Source organism: Cucumis sativus, chromosome 1, assembly GCF_000004075.3.
Source record: "Cucumis sativus cultivar 9930 chromosome 1, Cucumber_9930_V3, whole genome shotgun sequence".
Classification (NCBI taxonomy): Eukaryota; Viridiplantae; Streptophyta; class Magnoliopsida; order Cucurbitales; family Cucurbitaceae; genus Cucumis; species Cucumis sativus.
In genome coordinates, this window is record NC_026655.2 from 2,582,923 (window position 1) to 2,609,533 (window position 26,611).

The 26,611-nt window shown below is 33.5% G+C and overlaps 5 protein-coding genes across 5 annotated transcripts; 3 read left to right on the forward strand and 2 right to left on the reverse strand.

The window, feature by feature from the left end:
- Positions 1-1,218: 1,218 nt before the first annotated feature.
- Positions 1,219-8,194, forward strand: LOC101216945 (peroxisome biogenesis protein 3-2). The gene is made up of 8 exons (XM_011650735.2): positions 1,219-1,595; positions 1,743-1,804; positions 2,800-2,961; positions 3,055-3,254; positions 3,344-3,474; positions 5,768-5,895; positions 7,165-7,392; positions 7,733-8,194. The coding sequence occupies exons 2-8, from the start codon at positions 1,791-1,793 to the stop codon at positions 7,989-7,991; spliced, it is 1,122 nt and encodes a 373-aa protein (XP_011649037.1). The 5' UTR covers positions 1,219-1,595; positions 1,743-1,790; the 3' UTR covers positions 7,992-8,194.
- Positions 8,195-9,586: 1,392 nt separating this feature from the next.
- On the forward strand, positions 9,587-11,678 carry LOC101217184. Its single transcript, XM_004137281.3, has 4 exons — positions 9,587-9,961; positions 10,665-10,859; positions 10,955-11,014; positions 11,192-11,678. Exons 1-4 carry the CDS (start codon positions 9,692-9,694, stop codon positions 11,477-11,479), a joined length of 813 nt encoding a protein of 270 aa, XP_004137329.1. The 5' UTR covers positions 9,587-9,691; the 3' UTR covers positions 11,480-11,678.
- Positions 11,679-12,230: 552 nt separating this feature from the next.
- On the reverse strand, positions 12,231-13,820 carry LOC101217418 (probable glutathione S-transferase). The gene is made up of 2 exons (XM_004137282.3): positions 13,400-13,820; positions 12,231-12,843 (listed from the first exon to the last, which is right to left on the reverse strand). Exons 1-2 carry the CDS (start codon positions 13,706-13,708, stop codon positions 12,478-12,480), a joined length of 675 nt encoding a protein of 224 aa, XP_004137330.1. The 5' UTR covers positions 13,709-13,820; the 3' UTR covers positions 12,231-12,477.
- Positions 13,821-15,535: 1,715 nt separating this feature from the next.
- On the forward strand, positions 15,536-21,155 carry LOC101217645 (cyclin-dependent kinase D-3). Its single transcript, XM_004137283.3, has 8 exons — positions 15,536-16,024; positions 16,445-16,743; positions 16,842-16,950; positions 17,231-17,356; positions 18,360-18,595; positions 18,677-19,006; positions 19,977-20,098; positions 20,671-21,155. Exons 1-7 carry the CDS (start codon positions 15,920-15,922, stop codon positions 20,026-20,028), a joined length of 1,257 nt encoding a protein of 418 aa, XP_004137331.1. The 5' UTR covers positions 15,536-15,919; the 3' UTR covers positions 20,029-20,098; positions 20,671-21,155.
- A 265-nt stretch (positions 21,156-21,420) lies between these two features.
- Positions 21,421-25,156, reverse strand: LOC101217888 (protein DETOXIFICATION 16). Its single transcript, XM_004137284.3, has 8 exons — positions 24,667-25,156; positions 23,726-24,270; positions 23,553-23,639; positions 23,404-23,460; positions 23,010-23,248; positions 22,071-22,189; positions 21,872-21,958; positions 21,421-21,787 (listed from the first exon to the last, which is right to left on the reverse strand). Exons 1-8 carry the CDS (start codon positions 24,961-24,963, stop codon positions 21,728-21,730), a joined length of 1,491 nt encoding a protein of 496 aa, XP_004137332.2. The 5' UTR covers positions 24,964-25,156; the 3' UTR covers positions 21,421-21,727.
- Positions 25,157-26,611: the final 1,455 nt, after the last annotated feature.

Consider the following 26,611-nt stretch of genomic DNA (forward strand, 5'->3'; position numbering starts at 1 on the left):
CTTTCTCTCCGATGATCCACCATAATTTTTTGTAACGGTTTTGGTTCCACACCTTTACATGTATACATTGTAAATTTGTGAGTGATAAAAGTGATAAAAGGAAGAGGAAGGTAAAAGAGATGTGAAGGTATACACAGTGACCAAATTAAAAGTTGTAACTTGAAAACCGTTCAGCTTTGTGAAAACTATGAACCTTCTCTTATTTTTATATGTTAGCATTGATATTTATTGTCCAAATTAAGTGATATGTCATATATAATGATACAATATATGGAAAATTACTCTATTACTCAAACATGCATTTGGTACTCAAATTTTAAAAACGCACCTTTTAGATGTTAGGTTTATAAAATTAGGATACTAATTTCTTTTTAAAATGTATCTTTTTAATCATTGAGTTTAAAAAAACATGTTTAGAAAATCGTTTGAACTTATATTATAAATAACTACAGGACATTTAAATTAATAAAAATAAAATTTTAAATTCGTATATGTTTGTAAAACTGTTTTTTTTTTCTAATTTTAAATATTATACAAATATTTTTTAAAATAAAATAAAAAACACTTTAGAAAACCGTCTTTTAAAATCATTTATAGTGAATGAAAATATACATTTTCAAAATTTAAGGATCAAATTTTAGCAACTAAAATAGCACGTTTTAAAAACTTCAACCAAATACATTATTCTTCAAAATTTCGAACTAAAAATGTAACTTTTTTTAACACTAATTATTTTGGGTAAATTTTTTAATTCAATTTCCATGTTTAGTAATGCTAGCTATAATTTATGAATAAGAAATGTTACTTTTTCCGGTCAGATAAAAATAAATTTAAAATGTATCAAAGGGATAAATTAGAGTACAATTTTTTATACGATAAAACCATTTAAAAAATATAACAAAATTCACGAAATCTTATAGAGTTGATTTAAGTTTTTTTTGGTTATATATTATTTATACATGGAAAATCATGTATAGATTATTTTTAAATTTTTTTCCAAATTTTAATTGCAAATATTCTCTAAACTATTTAACATTGGAAATGAAATTAACTTGTAATATGATATAATTCAAACCTCCATTGGGTTGAACATTTTTGTCAAAATTTACGATACAAAACTCATTTCAAATGAATATTATTTCAAAAGTAGAAAAAGTGGATGAACTATTGAGAATAAAAGCACTGGAGGGATTGCTTTTGTGGTTGCGACATTCCACCACCAAAGAAAGAAGGAAATAAAGGAAAAGGAAAGAGAAGCGTAGGAAGAGCTAAATAAATCCAAACGTCGAACTCGAAGTGGTAAACAATTACAAGACCAAAATTTATTCACACATTTAATCCATCAATCAAATTGGCCACTCTCTTTTCTTAGCTTCTTCCTTCTTTCCCATCTTCAACCTCCAAACCCTCAAAATTTCGCATCCTCAAAGAGACTACTAACAATTTTTATTCATTTAAACGGAAACACTTGCTTCCTAATTGCCCTCTCCAGTTGCTTCCCATTTCGCCTTTTCGCTTTTTATCACCTGGGGTTCTTTCGATTTTTCGAGCCTTATCGTCGAGTTACGCGTTTCACCATCTCTCTCCCTTTCTGGGTTAGTGATAGTATTGTTTTTTCTAGCTTATTTGATATCCCTCTTACGTTTTTTTTTTTTTTTAATTCTCTCTCTTTTTTACTCTTGACTGTTTATAAAGTTTTTCTTCTCATCTCAATTTTGAGTTTGTTCGAAATTGATTTGCAGACGAAGAAGGCATGGTGATGGATATTCGGTTTAATTCTTGACATCAAAATGTTTCCTATAAGGTCGGTTCTTATGTTTCTGCAGCATTATTTCATATGTCTCCCTTTGTATTGCTATTGATTGAAGGGGCTTTCTTCTGGGTAGTCTTCTTTTTCCCTTGATTCTACTGCCTTGAAGTTGAATTGATAAATTTGTGGCTATGTTTGATAGATGATCTAAATTTGGTTGCCTTGTTATTTTCTTAGGTGGAAATGCTGCTATTCTCTGATTTTAGACAATTGAGATTAGGATAGCGTGGTTGGTTTCTAATTGATCAATATAGTATGAATAGTTTCGTGTTCTTTGATGACAACATAGGCTCCTAACGAGTGTAACTTCCATTTTTTGAATGAACGTTTACCCGGAAAGGAAGAAAAGTACGGTACTTTTATCATTACTACTTTATGAAGGATAAGAATTAATAGTTGTGTCATGTATGGAATTAAAAGAACTGAATGAGTAAGAATCTCTCGGGGAGAGGGGATAAGCTTGGGCCTACCTACCACTGTGAACATCCACGGAGGATACCTTCTTGGCTGTTTACAGTTGAAAAAGAAAAGAAAAGAAAAGAGAAAAGATCATTAAGTTTTACAATTATATTATAAAACAATAGAAATAGTCAGTAGACAAGCATGAAGGAAAAAAATGAAAAAACCAAAATCAAGATCGTTGTTTAGGTTAGTATACACATGAAGGTGTTGGCCAACTTAGGTGGACTCCAGCATAAAGAATTTCACAGAACAGTTGATATCTTAATTGGTAGGCATCGTGGTTAGAACACATGGTTTCTAGACTATCCCTTCTGCACCTTGCCCATTTGATTATTGGGCCAACCTAACATCACATAATATTTAAAACTATCTTTTAACTTCAACCTATTGATCTCAAAATATGGTTTGGTAGTGCAAATTGATGTTGAATGAAGATTTTGAAAGTTAGTGGTTGATATGGAGCTGTGGGAATTGTTTGGTTTCTCCCATTTCATCATGTCTTATTATATCTAACATTGTGCAAGCAGGGATTTCTGGAAAAGGCATAAGAGAAAAATTTTAATTACAGCTGGAGTTTTAGGAAGTGGGTATTTTCTTTATCGACAATATGATTATTACAGTCGAAGGCTTCATGATATCCAGAGAGAATTGGATAATGAGCGGGAAGCAGACGAGCTCATTAAAGCTCAGTTAAGAGATGCTTACTTTTTCTTCCCTTCTTTATATCAGTATCTGTTTTCTGAGTTCTTTAACTTTTCTGTTTGCTGGAATTGTGCTTGCAGAATACAAGCTCATTTTGAGAACATTCAAAGAATAGCTGACACGACGACTCTGCCTCATGCTATACAACATCTACACAATCGGATAGAGGAAGATTTGGATCTTTCACATCTGACAGAGAGATTAATGATGGGAAAGGGTCAACCAAACACTTTGACATTAGCAGAGAAACTTGATCTATGGGAAAACCTCAAAATACTAAGTATGAAGTCTCATTTTGGTTTTTATATCTTCTGGTTTTTGACTGAATAAAATAGACTGAGATCACCCGGTTGGAATGTCTTTTTCCAGGCTTCACAAAGATGGTGATATCACTATGGGCAATAACTGTGTTAAGCTTATACATTAGAGTTCAAGTCAACATCTTAGGACGACATATGTACATTGATACTGCCCGTGGTCTTGGTAGCTCCCATTTGCTTGTAAGGCCTTCTACTTTTTCCATTTCATATTTTGTGAACTGTTTTCAGCTCTGTCACTCTTAGAATTACTAAGATTTTGTTTGATAACTATTACTGTGTTTTTGAAATTGTGTTTTTTTTTCACCATAATTTATTTATTATGGTGAAAGTAGTGGTTACAGCTGAATTTTCAAAAATCTGTTAGTTATCAAATGAGTCATGCATAGATCATTTTATTATTTACTTGGCTTCATTTTTTTTACAATTGATTTGTTCTTGATGATGGTACTATTTTTTCATTTCATGCATGGAAGTACTTGACAATGATTTCTGTGAGTATTCATTAGAAAGTTGGGTCGTTTTATGATTTGTGCAATTTTATTATTGATCAATTGTCTTTTCAGATTATTTATTTTGTAAGATTCATTTACTAACTGAAATGCTGAATGATAGAATTCTGACTAGATCAGTAATTGATTGATGCAATCTCATTTCTATCAGTTGTTCCATATTCTAGGTCTATAGCACATACTAGAGGCTAGTCTTTATTTAATTCATTAACTAAAAAATCTGATTGAATCTGGTATATTCTTATTAAGTATTGTCCCCACTAGTATTTCCGAACAGTTTGAGTGCCTATAAAGTTTGTAAGTCATGATTCATTTTTGAAATCCTATTGCCCAAGACCTGTGAATGAAAACCATTCGCTTCTTATCAAGTGTATGATTCCTCACCACTGTGGCATTACTAGAGAATATGCATATTTGCTTAATGGTCTTTTACATTTATTTATGGCCAAAGCTTTATGACAAAGTGATATTGAATATGTGCTCTGAAGAAAGAAGAATAGGATAGGTTTGGGGAGCAAGTAGTATCATAATTTGGTATCTCTCCCGTGGAAGAGAGAAATAAAATACTACCTCACTGTGGTGTGGGAATTCCAACTATTTGTTTAATTGATACAAATTGTGACCCCGATAGATCTCACAGTTAATGAAGGGAGATACAAATTGTTTGTTACTTTTGTTTTCTTTTTATTCTTCTTTCATGAATTTGAATCACTAGTATTGTTTATGTTTTAAAGGAAAGCTAGCGAAGGGCCTCTGGTTGGGTAGCAAAAATTATCAGCAATCTTCTATATTCGGAACTTTTATAAATGCAAGTGAGACATCAAATAAAATTTGAACGATGCACCATGATCTAGCTAATGACCCTTCCGTATTTTTTAGAGATATCAGTTTGCTCGGCCTCTTTAGAAACACATTTTAGAGTCTTTGGGATGTGCTTGTTGTGTAGAACATATTGTTGTTAGGAGGTCAAACAATCCTCCTTTTCAAGATGGGGGAAAATGTCCTATGGCATGCTTGTTTCTTTGTTGTTTTGTGGGGTATTTAGTTTGAGGGAAATAATAGGATCTTCAACGAGTTTGAGATATTGTTCTACTAACTCTTTTCTGTGGGTGCTGTTTCTCTGGAGTTTTATAATTAACAATTATGTCTTATTCTTTTAGATGGGGGTTTATACTTGTTTAGTTTTTGTTTGTTTGTTTATTTTTTATTTTTTTTAATTTTTGGAGGGGTGGGGTGGTCCTTTTTTTTCTTTGTGTGCCTTTGTATTTGTTTAGCCTTTAATCATGAAAGCTTCATTTCCCATAAAAGCATATGAAATTAAGTTAGACACATAAAAATTAGCTGCAGTCCTTAGGAATGGGCTTCAAGGACTACTTCACTGTGTTGGATTGACTGAGGAGTCAGTTGTGAACACAAATGTCACTACTGTGTGCATGGTGAGTCGTGACCACCCATGCAACTGTCCGTGAGATTTTCTGAGGTGTATTTCAATTTCTTGGGAAGCCCATGGTTGCCAAAGGGATGGAAAAAGAACTGAACTAATTACATTTTCTTTATGCACGTTAAGCAACAACAAAATAAACAAGTTTACAAGTCTTTGATCCATAATGCCAGTTAAGGAGCACCATGCTCCTGCTGCTGCTAGGCCCTTGTCATCTCATCCTTCAGTGTAGCTCAAAATATCTACAGTTCAACTCCAATTAAATTAAAACGTCTACAAATTCAGGGTCATTGTTATTTATATTTTGGTGTTTTGGTCATTTTTCTTCATTCGTGAAGTGGATTGACCATGTTACCCCAACAAATTAGTAGTCAACATACATGTCAATCCTTTGGCCGGGTGAAGGCTTCTATATATGACTTGAGATATTAAGGTTATTTGATATCATAACTTGGAAGGCGGAGTGTGTTACTGTTTAGTTATCTTCCCCTAATATTGGTCCTTCTGATTTCTGATTCCACAGGAGGAGGCTGATCTCATCGATAGGGAGGACCAACAAAAATTTCTGGCCATCTCTGATTTTCTCTGTAATTATGGTCTGAATGCCTTGATTCCTAAATTGCAGGTAGCAGTAGGAGAAGTTCTCAAGAGGTAAAGGCTTTGTTTAGCATAGTTTCAGAAAAACAATTTTTTGCTTGAAATTTTAGTGAACATCATTTCAATCATTTTCTTAAAATCTGACGTGGATATTTTTTAATACACATGGACATGATCAAAGAAATAACAGCTGTTTGTAGTCACATGACTTGATATATATAATTTCTCAATAAAATCAAGTATTATATCATTTTGTGGATATTATCTTACTTTGATTTTATAACCAAATGAATGATGTAAAATATTATGTTTCTACACCATCTTCCCGTTAATCAGCTTGAGCATTGCTCAGTTGGTTAAAGAACATATTATCTACCAAAGGTTCAAATCCCCACCCTATTGAACTAAAGAAAGAGTATCCTGTTAAAGTATTTGTCTTACAATTGAATCACACAGGTTCAAAATTCTTTGATTACTAGGAACTGAGATTTCTTTGTAAAACTTGATTTTTTTTTTTAATAAGAAACAAGTGTATTCATATAACAAAAAAGAACAACCTAAGGGCAAGGGACAAGAGGGCCCTTCCCGGAAGAAACTAAGAAATGATAGCCTTCCAATTGTTGAAAATCATTGAAAGGCTATAATTACAAAAGTGTTTGGTGTAATTCGTACTCCATCAAGAAGCTGTGTGTTGCAACACAGTCCAAAAAGAATCAAAAGAATTATAGCTATCTTAAAAAATTCTACTATTCCTTTCTTTCCAAATGCACCACAAAAGGGACCGAGTCGCACATTTTCGTAAGATGTTTCCTTTTGGGCTATAACCTCTAATGTTGAGTCCCAATTATCCATCTATCAATCTTACTAGGGAGACAAAGCTCCAATTCAAAAATCCTAAACAAAGTGTTCCAAGCTTTTTTAGTAAAACTTAATTCTAATTCCAAATATTTTGGATTCTTCAACTTTATTGCATAATTAGCTTAACATACTTCCATTCTTCCATGTGACAAAAGAACCACATGTGGCTTAAGATACTTTTTGGGGAATTGAACTGATATTAGAAGATACTTGTAAAGTATGCTTTCGGTGAAGTTGCCTTGAGAATAAATAAGGAACCTGGTATTGACATATCGGGCAACTAAGAAAAATGTTTTTTGATTCTGAGCTTTGCAGTCAAGTAAGCCGGAAGGATAGTTCTCCTAAAGCTTTGCTTAAGGATGCTTTACAAAGATCTTATCTGGTTATAACTATGTCTTGTATATATGGCTATCTCGAAAAATTCTCAGATGTGATTAATATTCTTTGTCAATTTCTTGGTTGCAGAAAACAATTGCGAGATGTCTTTAATACAACTGTACTTCGTGAAACTACTACTCAAATAATTAAAATCTTCATGAGCACAGCTAGTCCCCATCATTGGTTGGACTACGTGATGCCTGGCGACAATCAATCTAGTATTACAGACACACTATCCACCGATGATGATGCAGTTGCCCCAAATTTCAACAAGTTTGACCAACTTATGATGGAAACTAGAGCAGTACTGCTAAGGTATGAGAATTATAAATCAAGTCATTATACTGAAATGGACAATCTCATTAGTTGACTTGCATGGAGTATTGAATAGAGATCAAGTTTGGTGTGCACTTGAGAGTCAGAATTCCTTCAAATCCCTCTCTTTTGCATTCTTAAATGCTTGCCTCAATAATGCATTTCAGCTGGAATCATGCTTCCTTTATATAATTCAGGGTCGATTTTACATTCCTCTTGTGAACACATTACTTTAAGTGGAATATTATTGCTCAAGTATCCACCCAAACAAATGTAAATCTTCAATCACGTTTCATTTGAGTTAAAGATAAAACATGTGTGTCTCTTTTTATTGGTTCAGTGTCGAGTTTGGGAACATCATGGAGAGATCGTTAGAAGTAGGCGTTGATGGGTTGATGGAAGAAATGGAGGCTTCACTTGCTGGAGGCAGCAGCAAAGCATCAGGAATACCGTTGGCCAGACTTGTTCCTAGAGTTGCTCAGATGGGGCTATTGCTCCTTGAAGATCCAATCAAAAGTAGATTCATCCAAATGATAAGAGGTATACCAGAAGTGGAAATCTTCTTTACTCTTCTTTATGCAAATATGCCTGCCGCTTAGAAAGAAAGATGATGGCATGGCTTGCTTGCTTGCACATTCTTGCCATTTCTTTAGGGTCTTGTTTTTGTTGTGGGGTTACACAGCCTTGTAAAAAGAAGTTTCTGGTTTGACTTGGATCCTTGAACTTTCACAATTTGAAAGGAGCACTTGGGGTAAAGATAGTGTCAATTTATTTGATAATAATTTGAAAATTCTTTCCATCTCCTGTTTTCTTTTTTTGGTTCTATTCCATGTTGATATGAATTTATATATATTTGTTGGTCCATTTTTGTTATTACTTCTTTTAAACAATGCACATCCAAAATAATTAGACGAAAATAATGCATGTTTGATGGATAGAGTTGAGAGTTTGCAGTGCATAGATAATTTAATTGGTGAAACTGAAAGTCTTAAAATATAGAATCCAGAATTAAAGTATTAATGACAATTCATTTTCTTTTCTTTTTTGTTGGGAGGTTTGACAAATTTTACTTAAAATATAGAATCCAGAATAAAAGTATTAATGACAAAGTGTTGGAGCCAATATACTTCCACCATATTATTTTTTCATATGTACCAATAATGCCATGCCCTAGTAAGTGTTTGATTCTTTAATTGCATTCATAACCTACTTGGGAGAAAAATAATTATAGTATTGTCCATTTATTTTGAAATTTATTCTATTTTAATATTTATTTTATTATATTAAAAAGCTTAATCATTTTTAGACGATTCGTAGATTTTAAATTTACAATATTATTCTACATTTTAAAATAAATATTAGTTATTAATCAAATTTAAAAAATCGTCATTTATATTCAATAATTTAATTTTTAAAGATTATGAATTTATATTTAATAATGAGATGTAAACAACTCTGTAATTATTTATTTTATTTTTTTCAACTATATATAAACAATATTTCATTAACCATTTGTTTTACAAATATTTGAATTTCTGTCTACTTAGGTTGATGTTTTCATTGTTTACTCTGTTTTGTCTTTGTAATAAATATTTGTATGTTAGTTGGAAAAAAATTAACTGTTTTTCTTTCTTTCTTCTTCATCAATCTTTTGGAAGGGTTCAAAGTTCAATATGGATTTCTTATTCTTACCGATTCTATAATATTTTTTACTACTTTAAAATGTTTAATCTTCATTTTTATATTTTTAATATTTTAGAGTACATCACTAAAATTTAACCAAACATTAAAATGGAAACTTTTGAAATATTTAAGTTTAAAAATCTCTTTAAAATTTTTAAAATTGGAGAATCATAAAAGATGATAAATTTAACAAAATATTTATAAAATATAGTAAAACTTCATATTCTAACCGTGATAGACATTGATAGTTGATAGACAATTATAAAAGTTTATCGATTCCTATTATAGAATTCAAAATTTTGCAAATTTTGATTTATTTTGCCATTTAAAAAACGTCCGTTCAATGTTACTCCAACATTTGGAACACTCTTAAAGTGTATTTTTAATAGTTGTTTAAATAAAAACGATTTTATTTTAAATGAACTTTTTTTTTTCTCTAGATGGATGAATTTAAATCAATCAAAATTTCCATTTGAAGAAAAATAAAGAACCGTTCATATTCATCAAATCAGAGGATTGTTGGCAATCATGGCTTACGAGGATTTGATCCTCACCAGATATTTGTATGGGTTAAAGGAAGACGAAGAACCTTCCTCTCTAGACGAAGTGAATAACGATGAGCTCACTCACTGTGGCAGCTTCCTCTTTCAGCTCCTTCTCCTTAACCCGGTTCGCTCACAGTTCATCCAACAACTCTCTCATCCCCCCAAAAGTCCTTAAAGTCCCTTTGAATGCCAACTCCCAATCTTCGATTTCCTTCAAATCTTCAAATACGCCTTCAATTTACCGGTTTCCGAGTTTGAAAACCTGCGCAGCTTTAGACGGAAAAGACCCAAATGGAGCGACCCCAGTTCTGGTTGAGGAAGAGAGTTCCACTTCAAGCAATGTATTAGATGTTTTTTACTTTTGATATTTCTCTTGTGGTTAAGTTTTTTTGTTAGTGTGTTGATTTTTCTATTTACATATTCAATGAGGTTGATATTATTTCTATTTAAGCTCTGTTGGGTTATTGCCGAATGGCACGAAGGATGGCATATTATAGAAGTTCAATTATGTTCTTATTGAAATGGTGTATTGCATAATAAAGTACGTTCTGTTCTTTAGGCTGTTTGGTCAACAGTATCCACAGTTCTGTATCTGTTCTTGTAGATGATACAATACCAAATGCTTTTTAATCAATAGATGGTTTATTATGTTATGACATACCACAAAGAGCCTAAACAGACATTTGATACAAAAATTCAAATCCGATCCAAAAATGGTGATCCTGAGTAATTACTATCTTTAGGGGCATGCTGAGGATCCCATGGAGTAATTCAAGGGACCTTATAATATTTATTCCATTGATGGAGTAACCACCTATTGTCAATTGTCAGTTGTTTTCGTGGACTTCAATTTCGAAGATTTTTTGTAACTACCCGACATTCTTTTGCATAGTTGGAGTCCCTTTTTGTCGAAGGTCCTCTCTTTTGTGGGTTTGATTTTTTGTTTGTCCGTGCTTGTATTCTTTCATTTTTTTCAATGAAAGTGGTTATTTCTATTAAAAGAAAAAAGACTATATAATTTATTTGACTAATTGATTTGTGTAGATTGTGAACGAGGAAGTGGAAAAGAGCGTTAAAGTGCTAAAAAATGCGGCAAAGACAAGAAAGGTACCAGCAGAAGAAGTTTTGTCTGCTTTTTCTGTACTTGAGAAGGCTAAACTTGACCCTTCAAAGTTTTTTAATACACTTGGTGGAACAAGCTCTCCTGGTAGAACCTGGATGCTTATTTTTACTGCTGAGGTTGATTTTATTTCCATTTCATTTTCTAATTAAGAAGATTTAATCACTCCCGTTTTGGAGTTTTCTAAACACTGGATTTTAGTACTGAATTGCAGAAAAAATTGAAAAAGGGTCGCTACTTCCCTGTTACAGCCATCCAGAGGTTTGATGCTGCTGTACGTATATCTATCTTTCTATCTGGACTTTGCTATACGATTTCTCCTCTGATAAGATTGCAAGAAGTTATAACTTAGCAAACCTTATTGTGCACTTGGAACAAAAGTTTAGGGATGCTCTCGTTGATTTTCCAGATCTTTTTTTCCTGAAACTAATTCATCATTGCCTGGATTTAGGGAAAAAGAATAGAGAATGGAGTGTTTCTGGGACCTATTGGAAGCTTAACGTTCGAAGGTAGACTTTCATGGAAGACAAGAATACTAGCGTTCATTTTCGAACGAGTTCGAATAAAAATTGGACCTTTAAACCCTTTAGAGATTAGTCTTGGTCAAAAAGAAGAAAGGGAGCCAAGCACCAAGGATCCTTGCTTTATCTGGTTTTATGTTGATGAGGAAATAGCTGTTGCTCGTGGTAGAAGTGGGGGAACTGCATTTTGGTGCCGGTGTCGCCGTGTCAATACTTAGTTCTTTTCTCCATCAGATATTTGATCTTCTGCTTTGTACATGTCGAATTTGTATGCTTGTATCAAATTATCATGTACCTCGACGCTGTCATATTCAAATGTTCAATGTGCTATATTTATTAAGAACGTGTACATCCTTTGAACTACCTTCTCTCATTTGAAAGTTTGCAATTGGCATAGAAACCTTTCGAATTGGTCTACATGAGTTTCACTTCATCTGTCCTATTTGCCAACTCTGAACGAATCAATTATTTATTTATATAGAGCATACTATTTGCTCCAGCAGAAAGTTTATTATGATTTTTGGGCTTCTTTTTAGGTAACTGCCACTTCTCTTTGGATGGCTCTTGGAGATACAGTGTTTGAGTGTAGCTTGAACAGCAATCAAGTATTGATTCTATTGAGATCACCTTAGCTTACTCTTTCTTTCTCTAGAATTTAGTTTTGGAAGGCTGGTGCCAATGATCGTCTATCATTTTGGGGGGGTCAAGTGTAGCTGTGCTGCTATCCTCTTAATTTTTTAAAAAAATTATTTTTATAAGTTAACAAGATATCTTATAAATGTTGAATGATTCATGTAGACAGCAACGAGCAAACCTAGAATGCTCAGCTGTTCCATGAATCAACAAGTAATCCACTCTTCTGACTTCTGCGTAGATTTCATCTTGGGAGTGATGGATAATTTAGACGAAGTCAGTTCAGTTTAGAAGGGAGGAAAGGAGTTTATATGTTACTCTTGTTATTCCAGTTTCTTTCATTAATTCATGCTTTCGTATTAATTGATTAAAATGGTCAAAAAATATAAGGAAAAAAATGTGGAAGAGCTGAACAATCAATGAAGCAGATGCATATCATCCAGGGTAGTAAAGAGTATCCAAACACAAACACCTCCTATGATTTTTTAACCTATGAGATTTGTTTCACATTGACCATCTGTATTCTTACTGTTTGACAGAATAAACTTATTTTTAACGAAATGCAAACTTTGGACGAGACATCTTAGTTCTTATTTGCAGCCAAGGACCGGACGTAGCTCAGACTCCCCTTGAAGTAGTTGACTAGAGTTTCTCTGGGTGGAAGCGATTCTTTGATAACTGGAACGTGGATGAAGTTTTGAGCCCATTCATGAAGGGATGGGACCCTTTCTCTGTCAAACACATTCATTTCTCCCACTTCATCCAGAACATTGAGCCAGTGGCAAATCCAACCTGCAGCTAAATCTAGGTAACCAATTTGCTCTCCACCAAAGAATTTCTTTCCTTGTATTTCTTTGTCAAGCAGTGCCAAATTTTGTATTGCAGCCTCTACAGCCTTCTCTTTCTCTTCTCCTTCAGCCTGGCAAGCTTCCCAGGCACCGATCAAACCCTGCGTTAAGAAAAGTATGGTTATTACAATATTCTGACGATAAGCCATTATCTTGTGAAGTTACAGATTTGGAGTGCAACCAGTTTTGTGTCATTTTCTGTAACCACTCCATTTAGTTTGAAGGTCTTAAGTTTTGCAAAACTAAGGTTGCACTAGATAACTATTTGGTTTAGTTTTTGAAAATTAAGCTTGTAATCATTTCTCACATTTATAAGTTTATTTGTTTTGTTATACATTGGTACTTACCAATGTTTTCAAAAACAAAACAAAGTTTTAGAAACTATAAAAACTGAAAACTTGTTTCTGATTTTGGAACTCCGTTAAGAATTTAAAGGGAGAAAACAAGCAATAAATTAAAAAAACAGAAACTAAAAACAAAATTGTTATCAAACAGGACCTAAATAGTTGTATTGTATGCCAAAAATTGTTTATATGACCTACCATTTATGCTATCACTGAATTTTTATCTTTAAAGCTTAATTTAAATTAAATTTCAGGACTTGGAAGCACAAAAATGCATGAAAAAGGAAGTTAATAGCAAAAGAACTATGGTTACCTTCTCGTCTAAAAACTTAGCCCAGAAGCGAGCATTGGCTCTGTCATATGGATCTTCAGGCAATATCGGGTTCTCCTTCCACGTCTCGTCGATGTATTCAATAATGAGAAGCGACTCGGAGATGGCTTTGTCATTGTGCAAAAACACAGGTATTTTCTTGTGTACAGGGTTGGACTTGAGAAGCAGCTCACTTTTGTTTCTCAAGTCTTCAACTATGTACTCAAACTCAATTCCTTTGAGCTTCAAGGCCCATTCGACCCTTATGCAGAATAGGCTTCCAGCTGATCCAATAATCTTTACCTCTGCCATTGTTGGTGATATTTGATATCTCCTTTAGCTCAAGTTTCTTGCCTTTTATAGTCTGTGACTCTGTATTGCTTCTAGCTGATGCTATTATTATTGTCCAATTTTGACCTTTCAAACGTAGGAAATAGCTTCTTTGACTAGGAGCTGGCATCAAAGGATAGTGCTAATGAGTTTTTAAACGAGGCCCCATTTTTTTTTTTTTTAAACAGCCACCAAATGCATCACTTTGCTTTTTCTTCTTCAGAATGAGCATGTTTATTAGTAAACAATGTTACCTTTTCAAAAGTAAATTAGCTATCAAATAAGGGGTAAGAGACCATCTACAGAAAGAATTGATATAAAATATATGGAAGGAATGAAAATTGAAGAACCTAGATCTGATCTGTTCAAGTGTTACCCTTGAAAGATTCAGAGTCAACCATGTTCCATTTTATAAAGATTTGTTTGAAATTTAGATTCTTCACTGAAACGTCATTGCTTGCGATATGATATTTTTACATGTTTGTTTGAAAAAGTACTGTCCTTTCATTTCTTCCATTAGTTTTAAATTTCAATAGTTTAAATTTATACTGAAGAAAAGAAAAACGTATAAATTTTGAGTTAGATTTTAATTATGCTTTGTTTTTACTCTCCTAAAACTAAGAGTGCTCTCGAACTTTTTGAAATTGTTTTTTAGATATATTTATAAAGTAAAAATTAGTGCGACAATTAATGTGTAATATGGAGAAGAATAATTTGATATTATTTATAACTATATAGAAGATTCATTTCGTTATTAAAATCATTTTCATAATGTTGTAAATGATGCCACTTACGCCTTTCAATCTTCACCCATTTTGGCGTTTCATAACGTAGGAGTACATTTAAGATCTAGACATAAAATTATTTGACTTCTACCTTTCAAAGTCTTTATGCTATGGATAAGACGATCTTTAATAAGTGGGTCGGATTCATTTTCGTAAGACTTTGATAATCTAGTCACAATCACAAACCATAATAGTGAAAGGCCACATGATTCATCCGATCAACCTCACCGAGCTTAATCAACAATAAATACCGCATCAACCACTTTTTTTCTTATTGCATCGTTGACTCAAAGGTGCAATTATAGTGGCAGTCATTTGTGGTTGAGCTTTCCGATAGGTAGTGTGGTTAAATGTAATTCAAATAGATAACAACGTTATGATTGAGTGCATTTTCTCACAAAATGGTTTTATACATAAATACATTTTTAGAAATCAAGTTATTTGGTTTTTTTTAAAAGTATACCATGAACCAAGTTAGTCTTTAGAGATCAAAAGCGAAAAAGTCTTAAAACTTAGGCAAAACAAAATTCAAAAACTCAAATCTTAAAGTTAAAATTGCAATATTTTGAAATCTAGAAAGTAAATTAAAATCAAACTCAAAAGTTAACGACTGAATAGAGGTTTTTGTACAGATGACCGTCTCAAAAAAGTGTTTGTGATTGATGATCTACCTTTAAAAAAAATATGATTTATAACATTTTGCTTACGTCATAATCCACTAATTCTATTTTTTTACTGTATCGCATTAGGGATGACCATGCATATTATCTTTACGTAATGAGATAATTCTTATCACAATCTTCATCCTGATTTTCACGAAAAACTAACAAAACGGAAGAAATCAATCATGAAAAAAAGAAAAGGAAACACGGTCGAAAGTAGAGAATCAATATATTAGAATAACGCAATAAGTAAACATATTTGACGTGAAATGGATCATCGTTTGTAAACGCTCTCCACACAAAGGATCGCATTTTGAAATCCAAATACGAGATAGAAGTCGGACGAAAAAATAATATAAAAAGAGTATTTTTTAATTCTAAATAATAAGGATTTGGGCCGCGTGCGCAACGGCCCAACATTTATTGAAACGAAATGAGAGGATGCAATAGTAAGAATCGATTTGCCCATTGGCGAGGGAAAGAAAAAGGAAAACATCCTTGGAGCGGGCAAAAGAAAGTGGCTGCTTTTCTACGCTCTCGTCTTTCTCTCTATCTTCAACGGCTTTCTTTAAGCATACGAACTGAACTGCACACACTCACCATCTCCAAACCCTAATTTCCTCCCACTTCCCTTCTTTCAACAATGGTGCCTTTCACAATCCTTTTCTCTCAGCCTATGTCTCTGGCATGAGAACGTTACCGGACCTAACAACACATTTTCAAGAAGTACTATTTTTGATGCACCAATGGCTGACCTCGATCCATCAAAGAAAGTGGCTGATAGATATTTAAAGCGTGAGGTTCTTGGAGAGGGTACCTATGGTGTTGTATATAAAGCCATTGATACTCAGGTTGGTATGCTTTCTTTGCGTGAAAAAAAGTTGATAGCGCGTCGATTACTTTGGTGGGAATATATGGGATAGAGAAGAGAGGGAGTAATTCGTTTAGTTGTTGCTGAAATTAGCTGTAATTGATTTGGGATTATGCTGTGATGGGTGCGGTAGCTAGGAAGGGGGAATATGGCGATGGCTTCTGGAGCTATTTGGAGTGTGTTTTTTCGAGTTTCGTTAATTTGGTTGTGTTTCAATTTGGTGGAATGTCTATTGCTCTAGGATATACACTAATGTAAAATCAGATTTGTTTACTTGAATTGTGACTCACTGTAGCTGAATAGATGTCTGGACCTAAGGCGTTAGTTCTTTAGTTACTTGAAATTTTGATGTAAGGGGGATTTCAACTTGGTTTACCAACTTCTTTTTTTTACTTTCTAGACAGGTCAGACGGTTGCCATCAAGAAAATTCGGCTTGGGAAACAAAAAGAGGGAGTAAATTTTACTGCTCTTCGAGAAATCAAGCTGCTTAAAGAGCTAAAAGATTCAAATATAATTGAGTTAATTGATGCATTCCCTCACAAAGGGAATTTGCATCTTGTGTTTGAATTTATGGAGACAGACCTTGAAGCTGTTATACGTGATCGAAACATATTTCTTTCCCCAGCTGACATCAAATCATACCTTCAGATGACGTTGAAAGGCCTTGCATATTGCCACAAGAAATGGGTTTTGCATAGGTGTCCAATTTTTTTACAATGCTATTGTTTTTGCTTATTTAGCATCTGGATACCTGTGATTACTTTCTGTTTATAATATGCCCGCTTGTACTTTGCAGGGATATGAAGCCAAATAATTTGTTGATAGGATCAAATGGTCAACTGAAACTTGCGGATTTTGGTTTGGCTCGGATATTTGGGAGTCCGGATCGTAGATTTACTCACCAGGTATACTTCTTCTCCCTCTTTTGCATTATTGATTGATGCAGGTAAAAATTTCTTGCTTTGGAATCTCTCGGCTCTAATTTATTATGTGTAGTATCTGTTGCTTTGAAGTTGGTCATATTTAATGACCGGGTTATGTATTATAGACGGAATTATTTTTCCAATATAAAATAGTTCAGGCTCAGAACCATCCTCATTTTATTGTGGCCAATTATTTCATCACAATTCCTGAATTTCCATTCATTTCAATCTTAACACCTATCGCTGCAATATTTCAAAATAGGTTTTTGCTCGATGGTACAGAGCACCTGAGCTATTGTTTGGTACTAAGCAATATGGTTCTGCAGTGGATGTTTGGGCAGCAGCTTGTATTTTTGCTGAACTACTACTTCGTCGACCTTTTCTTCAGGTATGCCTATATTTGTAAAATACAAACAATTCTTTACCTGATGATGGCTGAAGTATATCCCACGATAATCATATTTGTTTCTTCTCTCTTTTTCTGCTTGTAATTTGCAGGCTTCACCATGTAAATAAATGAAGTACGAACTTAGTGTCATGTATTAATTAGTCTTTCTACACATAGTGGTTCCATGGTAGCATTCAAACAATGTATGATACAAAGTATGAGTTTTAAGTGCCGTGTTTTTTCTACAAGCAAACTTTTGACTCCAATGCGAGCTCTCTCTTAATAACAACCAACCGATGTATATTTCCAGCTTACGTATATCCACGTGGTTGTGTACTTACAAATCAAGCTTAGAACTAGTTGCATACAATAAATTATTGAGCTTCCATATATTCTGGGTAATGAATTTGGCCGTGGGGTTTTTGCCGAGTATGAGTCATTTTGTATGCCATGATATGAATGTTTCTATCAATGTGGCTAGTCTTGCATTTCCTGCAGTGCAATAGACTTTCCAGAGTATATTTGAGCATGAGAACTGATTTTGCTAATACCAACAAGGGAATATTTAGCTCACAAATTTAACAACCCTTACTCCCTTAGTTTATTAAGCTTATAGTTGAGCAGCCTTCGTTTATATAATCTGTGTCTAGGTTCTTGGAAGAATGGGCTGTAGAAACCTGGGTTTGTGTAGATGGTGTTGTTAGTATGTGGTATAAAGGTAAGTTTCATGGCTTGTAATTTAGCTGACCCGTATTTTCTTGACTTCAAGTTACCTCTGCCAATGTTTTGATTTCTATTAAGAAAAAACAAAGAAATCTGTACTTGATTTCTGTACTCTTCCGAGAACCCTAGTGATTAGTCTCTGACAATTATATTCTGTGATGTTTTAATCCACTTGCATGGTGTTCTTGGATTTGTATTATTATGCAAAATAGATTTATATTCAAATTTGGTTTCTTGTATCTCTTTTGATTGTTTCTAAAATCATTTCTGTCATTGACAGGGTTCAAGTGACATTGATCAATTAGGGAAGATTTTTGCAGCGTTTGGAACGCCTACGCCTTCACAATGGCCTGATATGTTATACCTACCTGATTACGTTGAGTTCCAATATGTCCCTGCACCTCCTCTAAGATCATTGTTTCCTATGGCTAGTGATGACACGCTGGATCTCCTATCAAAGATGTTTGCATATGATCCAAAATCTAGAATTACCATTCAACAAGCATTGGAGCATAGGTTTCATTTTTAATATATGAAAATATAAGTTAGAATCCTAGAATTATTTTGGATACATTTCTTACAGGTTTTCCTTTTTAGGTACTTCACATCTGCACCACTTCCCACAGATCCTAGTAAGCTTCCAAGGCCTACTTCAAAGCGTGAACCTACGAACTCAAACTCTCGAGTTTTGGATTTAAATTCAAATGACGGTCCTACTGTACTCTCACCTCCAAGAAAGTCAAGAAGAGTAATGCCAGATCGTGAGGCTTTTGAAGGCAATGCATATAGAGCTGATAGGCTTGATGACCATGTTAATGAGGTGCGAGAGTTGGCTGCTGGAAATACGAGCAAGAATGAAGCAGCGCCTATGTCGTTGGATTTTTCTGTATTTGGTGGAAAACCTCCAAATAGACCTACAATTAACAGGTAAAATTTTCTCATTCTGCCACAATAATTATATTGTGTAAATTGCTAAGCCGATTGTCTGCCTTAGCTTGAAAATGGGTATGAACGCATGGTATAGGAGTTATGAACCTTCTTGAATGTAATGTCATAGTCTGGGTTTGAATTAATTTAAGTTTAATATGTCATGGGATAGTAACCTTTTTTTTTAAAAAAAAATTATGAAAGAGTGAAAACTGAAAAGTATATTCATATTGACAAAAGGAAAACTTAAGGGCAAGGGTGGAGAGAACCCTCCCTAAGAAGAAACTATCACAGAAAGGCCTCCTAATTTCTAATAATCAAGGCATCGCCATATTTAACCTAATCTCTAAAAACTTATAAGAACACAAAAAATCATGGGATAGTAATTTTATTTATTGAATGAAATCTTTTAAAGGGGAGATGTTTTAAGATAGTCTAACCAAATTTTGATTGTGTTACCTTATTGTGCAGAATGTAGTGTATTTCTTTGATAACTAATTGCAATGATAAATGTTCAATTTTGCATTATTGATGTACTTAAAAAAAATTGCATTATTGATATTGGTAAAGGATTGGTCATGTTGCATGAGTTGTTTGCTTTAAGTTTTCATGGAAAAACATGTAGTAATAGTTCTTGGATGTGCATGTTTGCTCCATTTGAATGGCGCTTCCTCATGGGCAATATGCATATACTTTTCAGTTTTCGCTCTGAAAAGTATATATTTATGTACCCTTCCAAGTCCTAACTTAGGATGGGTGGGAGGAGATGTGAAATCACAACCCTTGGGCACATTATTAAGTCTAATAAATGGTGATAAATTCGTTCATGAATCAAAGCCACCAAGTGGAAAGATGCAGGCTATTTGTTTTTATTTTTTAATAAGAAACTAAACATTTTTTAAGCAGCTACGTGATCTTCATGACACCTAGATTCTGAATAGATTTTGTTATTTTTCCTCTTCACTTGCAGTGCTGACAGATCACATCTTAAAAGGAAATTAGATCTTGAATTCCAGCAATAAGGAGACTCCGTATCATTGTACTGCAATATGAGTTCGGCCTTTCAATTGAATGCTAGCCTGCATTTATGAGGTACAATAACTTTCGAGTTTGTTCGAACTTGAACTATTCTCTTTTTTTCCTTGTCATGTAACCTAATCTCTCTTTTTGTAAAAGATCTCTCATCCTGTAACCTTTACGATCGACAATTTTTTTACCCTTACCCTTCTTTTCCTTTCCTCTTCCCAGCTTGTTAGTATTTTAAAAGATGAGCGTTCTTCTCAATTGAGTGCTTGGAGAGATGGACTTAAATTTCCTGTATGTTTAAGCGGCTTTGTAACTCTGTTAATAATGCATCTCTTGTAATATTTAGATCGCTTCAAGATTTCTGGTGTCCAATTTTCGGTATTCACACTTTTTAGTTGGCTTATGCTCAAAGATACTTCATTTGGCTTCGGCTTTAAAATTTATTTACTCTCTAGTTTTGGTTTCCTTTCTGGACTTAGTTTGTTAGGTTTTAAGTGTTTGCCTTTTCATGTCTTTTCCACTCTATCTCAATAGTAGTTTTTTTCCCGCGATATCTCTATTCTCATGAAGGTTATAGACCTATTTACAAAGAATCTTGCTGAATATCCTCACGTGATTGCTATTTGGTTGTTTTCTAGGGCAAATTGTGGAATTACTTCCCAAGGTAAAGACTGCCGGATCATTTATCGTTTACCCTCTTATCCCCTTGAGCCACTACTAAATTATACCGGTGTTTCATTATGTAATTTTTACATATAGCTAATTGAAGTTAATTCATTTGATCTCTTATAAAAATATTTGATGCCTCTGCCTTGGACCATTTCTGCTACAACTCGGTTTTGGGAAGTGTAACACTTTAACAGCTTCGAAGCAGTATTCAGTACACAGTAACAAAACGAAATAAAATTGATCATACATTGTGTAAAGATTCACTGATTTTTCTTCTATCATGTGTTTTTGTGTGTGGTGATGACTATTTGGTTATTTAAGGCACTTGGAGAAAGAACTTCCACAATGGTTCGGAAATCATTGAGAAGCTAAGCTTGCTATGTTTCAATTGGAAAGGAAAATGAAAATTATCTTATTACTGCTTGTAATAAGATTGCCAGGATTTTACGAACAATATCTGTTCTATAGGGTTACGTGTATGATTGTAATATTATCTACAGTACTCTTCCTTTCTAATTGAAATATCTCAATGAAAGTAGGCATTTTAATTGATGAGATTGATGTTATAACTAAGAATGATAATCATACAAGAGTATTCTTACTTTTGAGTCTTGTAAGCTTTCTGAAGTGGCAGTAATTGCATTTTGTTGGTTTTCTAAAGAGAACTTTATAGAGGATTCATCGAACCATCAAGAATGAACCTTGTAGAAAACAAGATATTTCAGAAAATTATCACAAACCATCTTTATTCGCAAGGGAAATATTCTAAGCCCCATGCTCTTCTGTTCTATTACAACTTACTCTCTTATTAAGCATTGAATTTAGATAAAATTTTACGTAATTTCCCTTGAGCTTTCATTGGGTAAGATAGAATGATTTCCAAACACATGAAAACGGAAAACCAACTTCGAATCAGTGAAAATGCGGCTTTTGTAATCATTTCCAAATTTGTTGATTTTCAAAGGCAAAGAACTTCACATCAAGAGACTAATCAAAGAGCTCCTACACCAAAGAAAAACTTTAGTTTCATGAGATGGCATTCACTGGAATCACTGCATCGTACACTCGTTCTGTAGCCTTTTTTGCCTGAAACATTGGATGAATGCATAATCAGAAACATCAAATTTCTCAAGAATGAAAGAAAGTTGAGATTTGAGTTTAAAGTTGTACTTCTTGGTCCCAGTTAGTGCGAATGGTAATGATAGCAAGAGAAAGTGTTTGGACAGCAAGTGCACAGATGATGCCTAACCACAGCCCCTATGAAGGAATGTTTTCGAGAGAGGTTAAAAACTGGATCAGCAGTAGTTGTAGGAAGTGAAGTAAACCGGTGAGAATGGAGAATGGAGATAACTGTTATTATCATTTTTACCTTTCCACCAACATGGAAGACAAAAGCAAGCAACACTGCAGATGGGATTCCCACGAGATAATATGATCCAAGATTGACATATGCACCAATTTTCTGCCAACCACATCCTCTAGCAATGCCTGCATTTTATTTAAGCATTATACAAAATACCATTACCTTACTTTGGGTAAGTAGAATGTGTCTTGTTAGATCATCAAGTTATCTGTAACTGTATAAATGTAATCCCAAGTCTAATATTAACTAAAACAAAGAACAAAGATCGACACAGCTTAAGTAGAATGTGTCTGGTTAGATCATCAAGGTTTACCTAAAAAGTTTAAAACTCTGTAAAGAAATTGCTGGTGGGGTTTCTGCTAGAAAATAGAGTTTCGAAAAGATGATGTTTGATTTCTTGGGAGCAAAATCGACACAGCTTTTTCGAGAATTCCTCTTGCCTTACCATTTCATGTCTTAGTAACCAACTAGAAACTAGAAAGTGTAGATAACTTGGTTCGGAAATATCAAAACCACAACAAGCTAGTCATTGGTAAAAAAGATAACACTGTGAAGTTTAAACTATGATGTTCATTGGCACATGGTAATAAATTCAGACTGTAATATTCCCCAATCAATGAATTCAAATATGTCATGAGTTTTTATGTGTTATCCAGTTGGATTACTGATAATACATGGAAGCTATGGGATTAGCGTAAATGCATGCAAGTTGCTTCAAGTAATCATGAATATCACTGAAACGAGAACTAACTATAGCAAGAGAATTCAATCTTCGAATAAGAACTCAGCCTCCGATAACCAAATGCTAGCAGAAGGCAGTCTAACTCATAATCATTGGAATCCACCTCTACAATTTTTGATTCAAGACTAGCAGGGAGTCGCATGAAATGAAAGATATGTAGAGAAGAAAAATATACGATTGTAAAAGAACTACAAAATAAGAACCTGAAAGAACACATTGGAGTCCATCAAGAAAACTGGACACTGCAATTAGAGGAACTACGTTCGCTACATATTCGACCACTTCTTGTTCGTTGCTATAAGCATAACCCCATACATTTCTTACAAGAATCAAGACAGTCGCAAGCAGTAGCCCCTCAATAACGGCTATTGTCATAACTACATACCCCGCTAGCTTTGCTGCTGCAGGACGACCAGCTCCTAGTTCATTTGAAACTCGAGTGCTTACAAAATAAAGTAGAAACATTGAAATCTCAAAAGAAATGCAAGGTCCTCAGTTACCCAATTCAGGAAAAATGGAAAAAGACATGAAAATGATCACTTTTAAGTTAATGATAAAGAAAATGGAGATTCTTATGAAAGACAGTCGCAAATTTACCTAGCAGCAGCACTCAGACCCATTGGGATCATCCAAACGGTTAAATCTGTATTAAGGCTGGTAAACAAATGTGATGGCAAAGCTAGAGGTGGTTAAATAAAAGAAGAAAACAAGCTTGCTCCTGAAAAACTGATGTATCTAGTTCATACCTAATAGAAAGCACTGATGTCTCTAGTTTCGGATTTGGTAGAAGTCCAGACAGAAGAACCACCATTTCAAATGACCACAATTCCAGGCTGTTGAAAATCTTTTCGAACATTTTTAGAGAAACTCCATCTTTGTGATCATGATAAAAGGGAGAAACAATAGAAATGAGAATTACCAAACCATGACAGTTGAAGGGATTGCAAGTTTAAGAAAATAAGGGATGTTGTGAAAAGCCAGCCTTGAAAAGCCAGTCCAAGTCTTCGAACTTGAAGAAGAAAACTTAACATAAAGTATCAATATCAATGCATTGATCCAATAAGAAATAGAGTTTGCCACAGCAGCTCCTCGAGTTCCAAGTCCAACTTTGAATACCATAAGCCAACAGAGGGTGATGTGAGACAAAGCTGATATTCCAGAACTCATCATCATAGGGAAAACAACGTTTTGGGTCTGTAAAAATCTGTACAGACATTGAACAAGACCATGTGCAAAAAGGCATGGTATCAAGCATTTAGCATATTTCCCAGCTTCAGCTGAAATTTGAGCATCTTGGCCAAGTAACTTCAGGATTTCCCCTGTGTTAGCCCAAATGACTGCAAGGGGAATGCTCACAAGTGAAAGAACAAACATAGCTCTCTGCAAATGAATTCCCAGCATATGATACTGCTTTGCTCCATAGGATTGACCACAAAATGTATCCAAAGCACTAGCCATCCCCAACTATACATATATTCAAATTAACACCATTTGTGGTAAGATGATTAGCCTTAAAAACAAAGTGCACCATCCTAAATTAAACCATGAACGATTGAGTATCAATATCTGTTATATACTCATCATGGATAGAAAATAAAAATTGTGGAATTCAAAACCAATACCACACAGCCTCTTTGTTCGCTTATGACCCAAAAATTGTTAATCAGAAATAATTGTCTTCTAAAATAAGGCAGATAAACTTGTGAACGTACCCCTCCAGAAAAAGTTCCAAGGCATAAAATTTAAGTACACAAGTCACCATTAACATTCAAAATCCAATGGTTCAATCACCCCAATCTACAATAAAGAAACAGCAAGAAGATGTAATTTTTCGAAGAAATAAACAGAAACCCAACTCACCAAGACGGTGAAACCAGTCACCGATGTAAAAGAAACAGCCATGGAAGCACCGGAGAGAGGCAATTCGCCGAGATGACCCACAAACATGATGGAAATCATCTGCAAACAGTATTGAAGAAGACTGACCAATATTAGAGGCCCTGCTAGCCATAATTGCTTCTTAACTTCCTCAGCTATCAGCTTCCTTCTGATATTCTCATAATCTATTTGTCTCTCGTCTTTGGAATTCACTTCATCTTCAGATTTGTGAATAAGGGGTGAGTTAAATGACGAGTTTTGATATTCTTCCTCCATCATTTCTCTCTGCTCACAGACAAGGAGAGAGCAGAGGAGGTGAATATGAAGATGAAGATGATGGCTCCATATAAATATAAATTATATATAAACTATGACCATATGTAATTCAAAATTTACATTCAAATCCGGTGTTCGGGATTGAATTGAAATATTAAGTTCATTATGGTTTGGTATTCATCTTCTTCACAATTCATAATCTCATTTTTTTTATTCGTTCCTCCATTCAGCAATGGTGATAACATTCAAACTCCCAAACTGCCTCTTAAATAAATCCGATGTTTGAATAAATGTAATCTTATATCAGACTTTAGTATAGCTTTTGATGCCTTTTCTATAAGCTAAGTTTTTCTTCCAAGTCTTCTTGTAAACTCATTTCTTCCAAGTCTTCTCTTAAATTATTAAACTCACCTCTATTTGTAGAGAGTTTACTAGAGGCTCTAACGTCGGCTTCACTTTGTTATTTTTTGGGTTCATCATTTGGATTTGTGGTTTGACAACAAACAGTAGATATGCTTTAACAAATCGTTATATAAATTCTATTCCAAGAAGAGACATATTTATATCATATCTCTTCATCAAATTTGTTAAATTATAAAAGAAAATGTTCATCAACTGTGTGGTTTGTGTCAAAAATACTCTTAAACTTTCAAAAGTTAAAAAAAGACGTTCTTAAACTTTAAAAAAAATGTCCAAAAATATCTTTTACGGTAGTTTTGGATGGAAACGTTCATGTTTTGTTTCAAAAATATTTCTAAACTATTAAAAAAAATTTATAACTATCCTTAAGTTTAGAAAAATGAAAAAAAAAAATACTCATTCATCCAAACCCTACACCAAATTTCTTCGTTCGATCTCGACAGAAGAGATAATTGATATTTTCATTGAATAGTAGAAAAATCCACCAATCACACAAAAAAAAGACTTAAATATAAGTAATAGACATATTTATTTATTTGAAAATAATAACATATTTATTTGAAAATAATAACATATTTATTTACTAATATTTTTTTTTGTTTCAATAATTTTCCAGAAATATCTATCGAAATCAACATTTATGTAAAATTAACATTTCGAGATATCCATCAACATCAATGTTTTAAACTTTGATTAAAATATAAAATTCCACAAAATCTCACGAAATTAAGAAGAAAAAAAACAAATTCTCCCAAAAACATACTAAAACAATAACTAGTCAAATAAAAAAGAATCTCACAACATTTGATCTATTCGACTATGTGTTAATAGTCTAATACATGTTTTCATTTGGTAGTTAACATTATGCTAATTATAATAATAACATTGAGATTTGTGATGTTCATAATCTTATCATTTTATGTTAATAATCAAATAAATTTAAAATTTTGGTTTTAGCATTGAATTTTGGTTTATTTTGGCGGTCGAGAAAATCAACCTAAAATTTGGATCAATTATAGTATTTTTTTAAAATAAAACTTATTTTTAAGTTTAATGTTATTTATGAAAATTTTCAATAGTTCAAGTGTATTTTTTAAATAAAACTTTAACTATTTCTATCTAAAATCAACTGTAATGATATTTTATAACAATTTTTTAAAGTTTAAGGACATTTTTAAAAATTTTGAAAGTTTAAATGTATTTTTGATACAAACTACAAATTCATGAATAA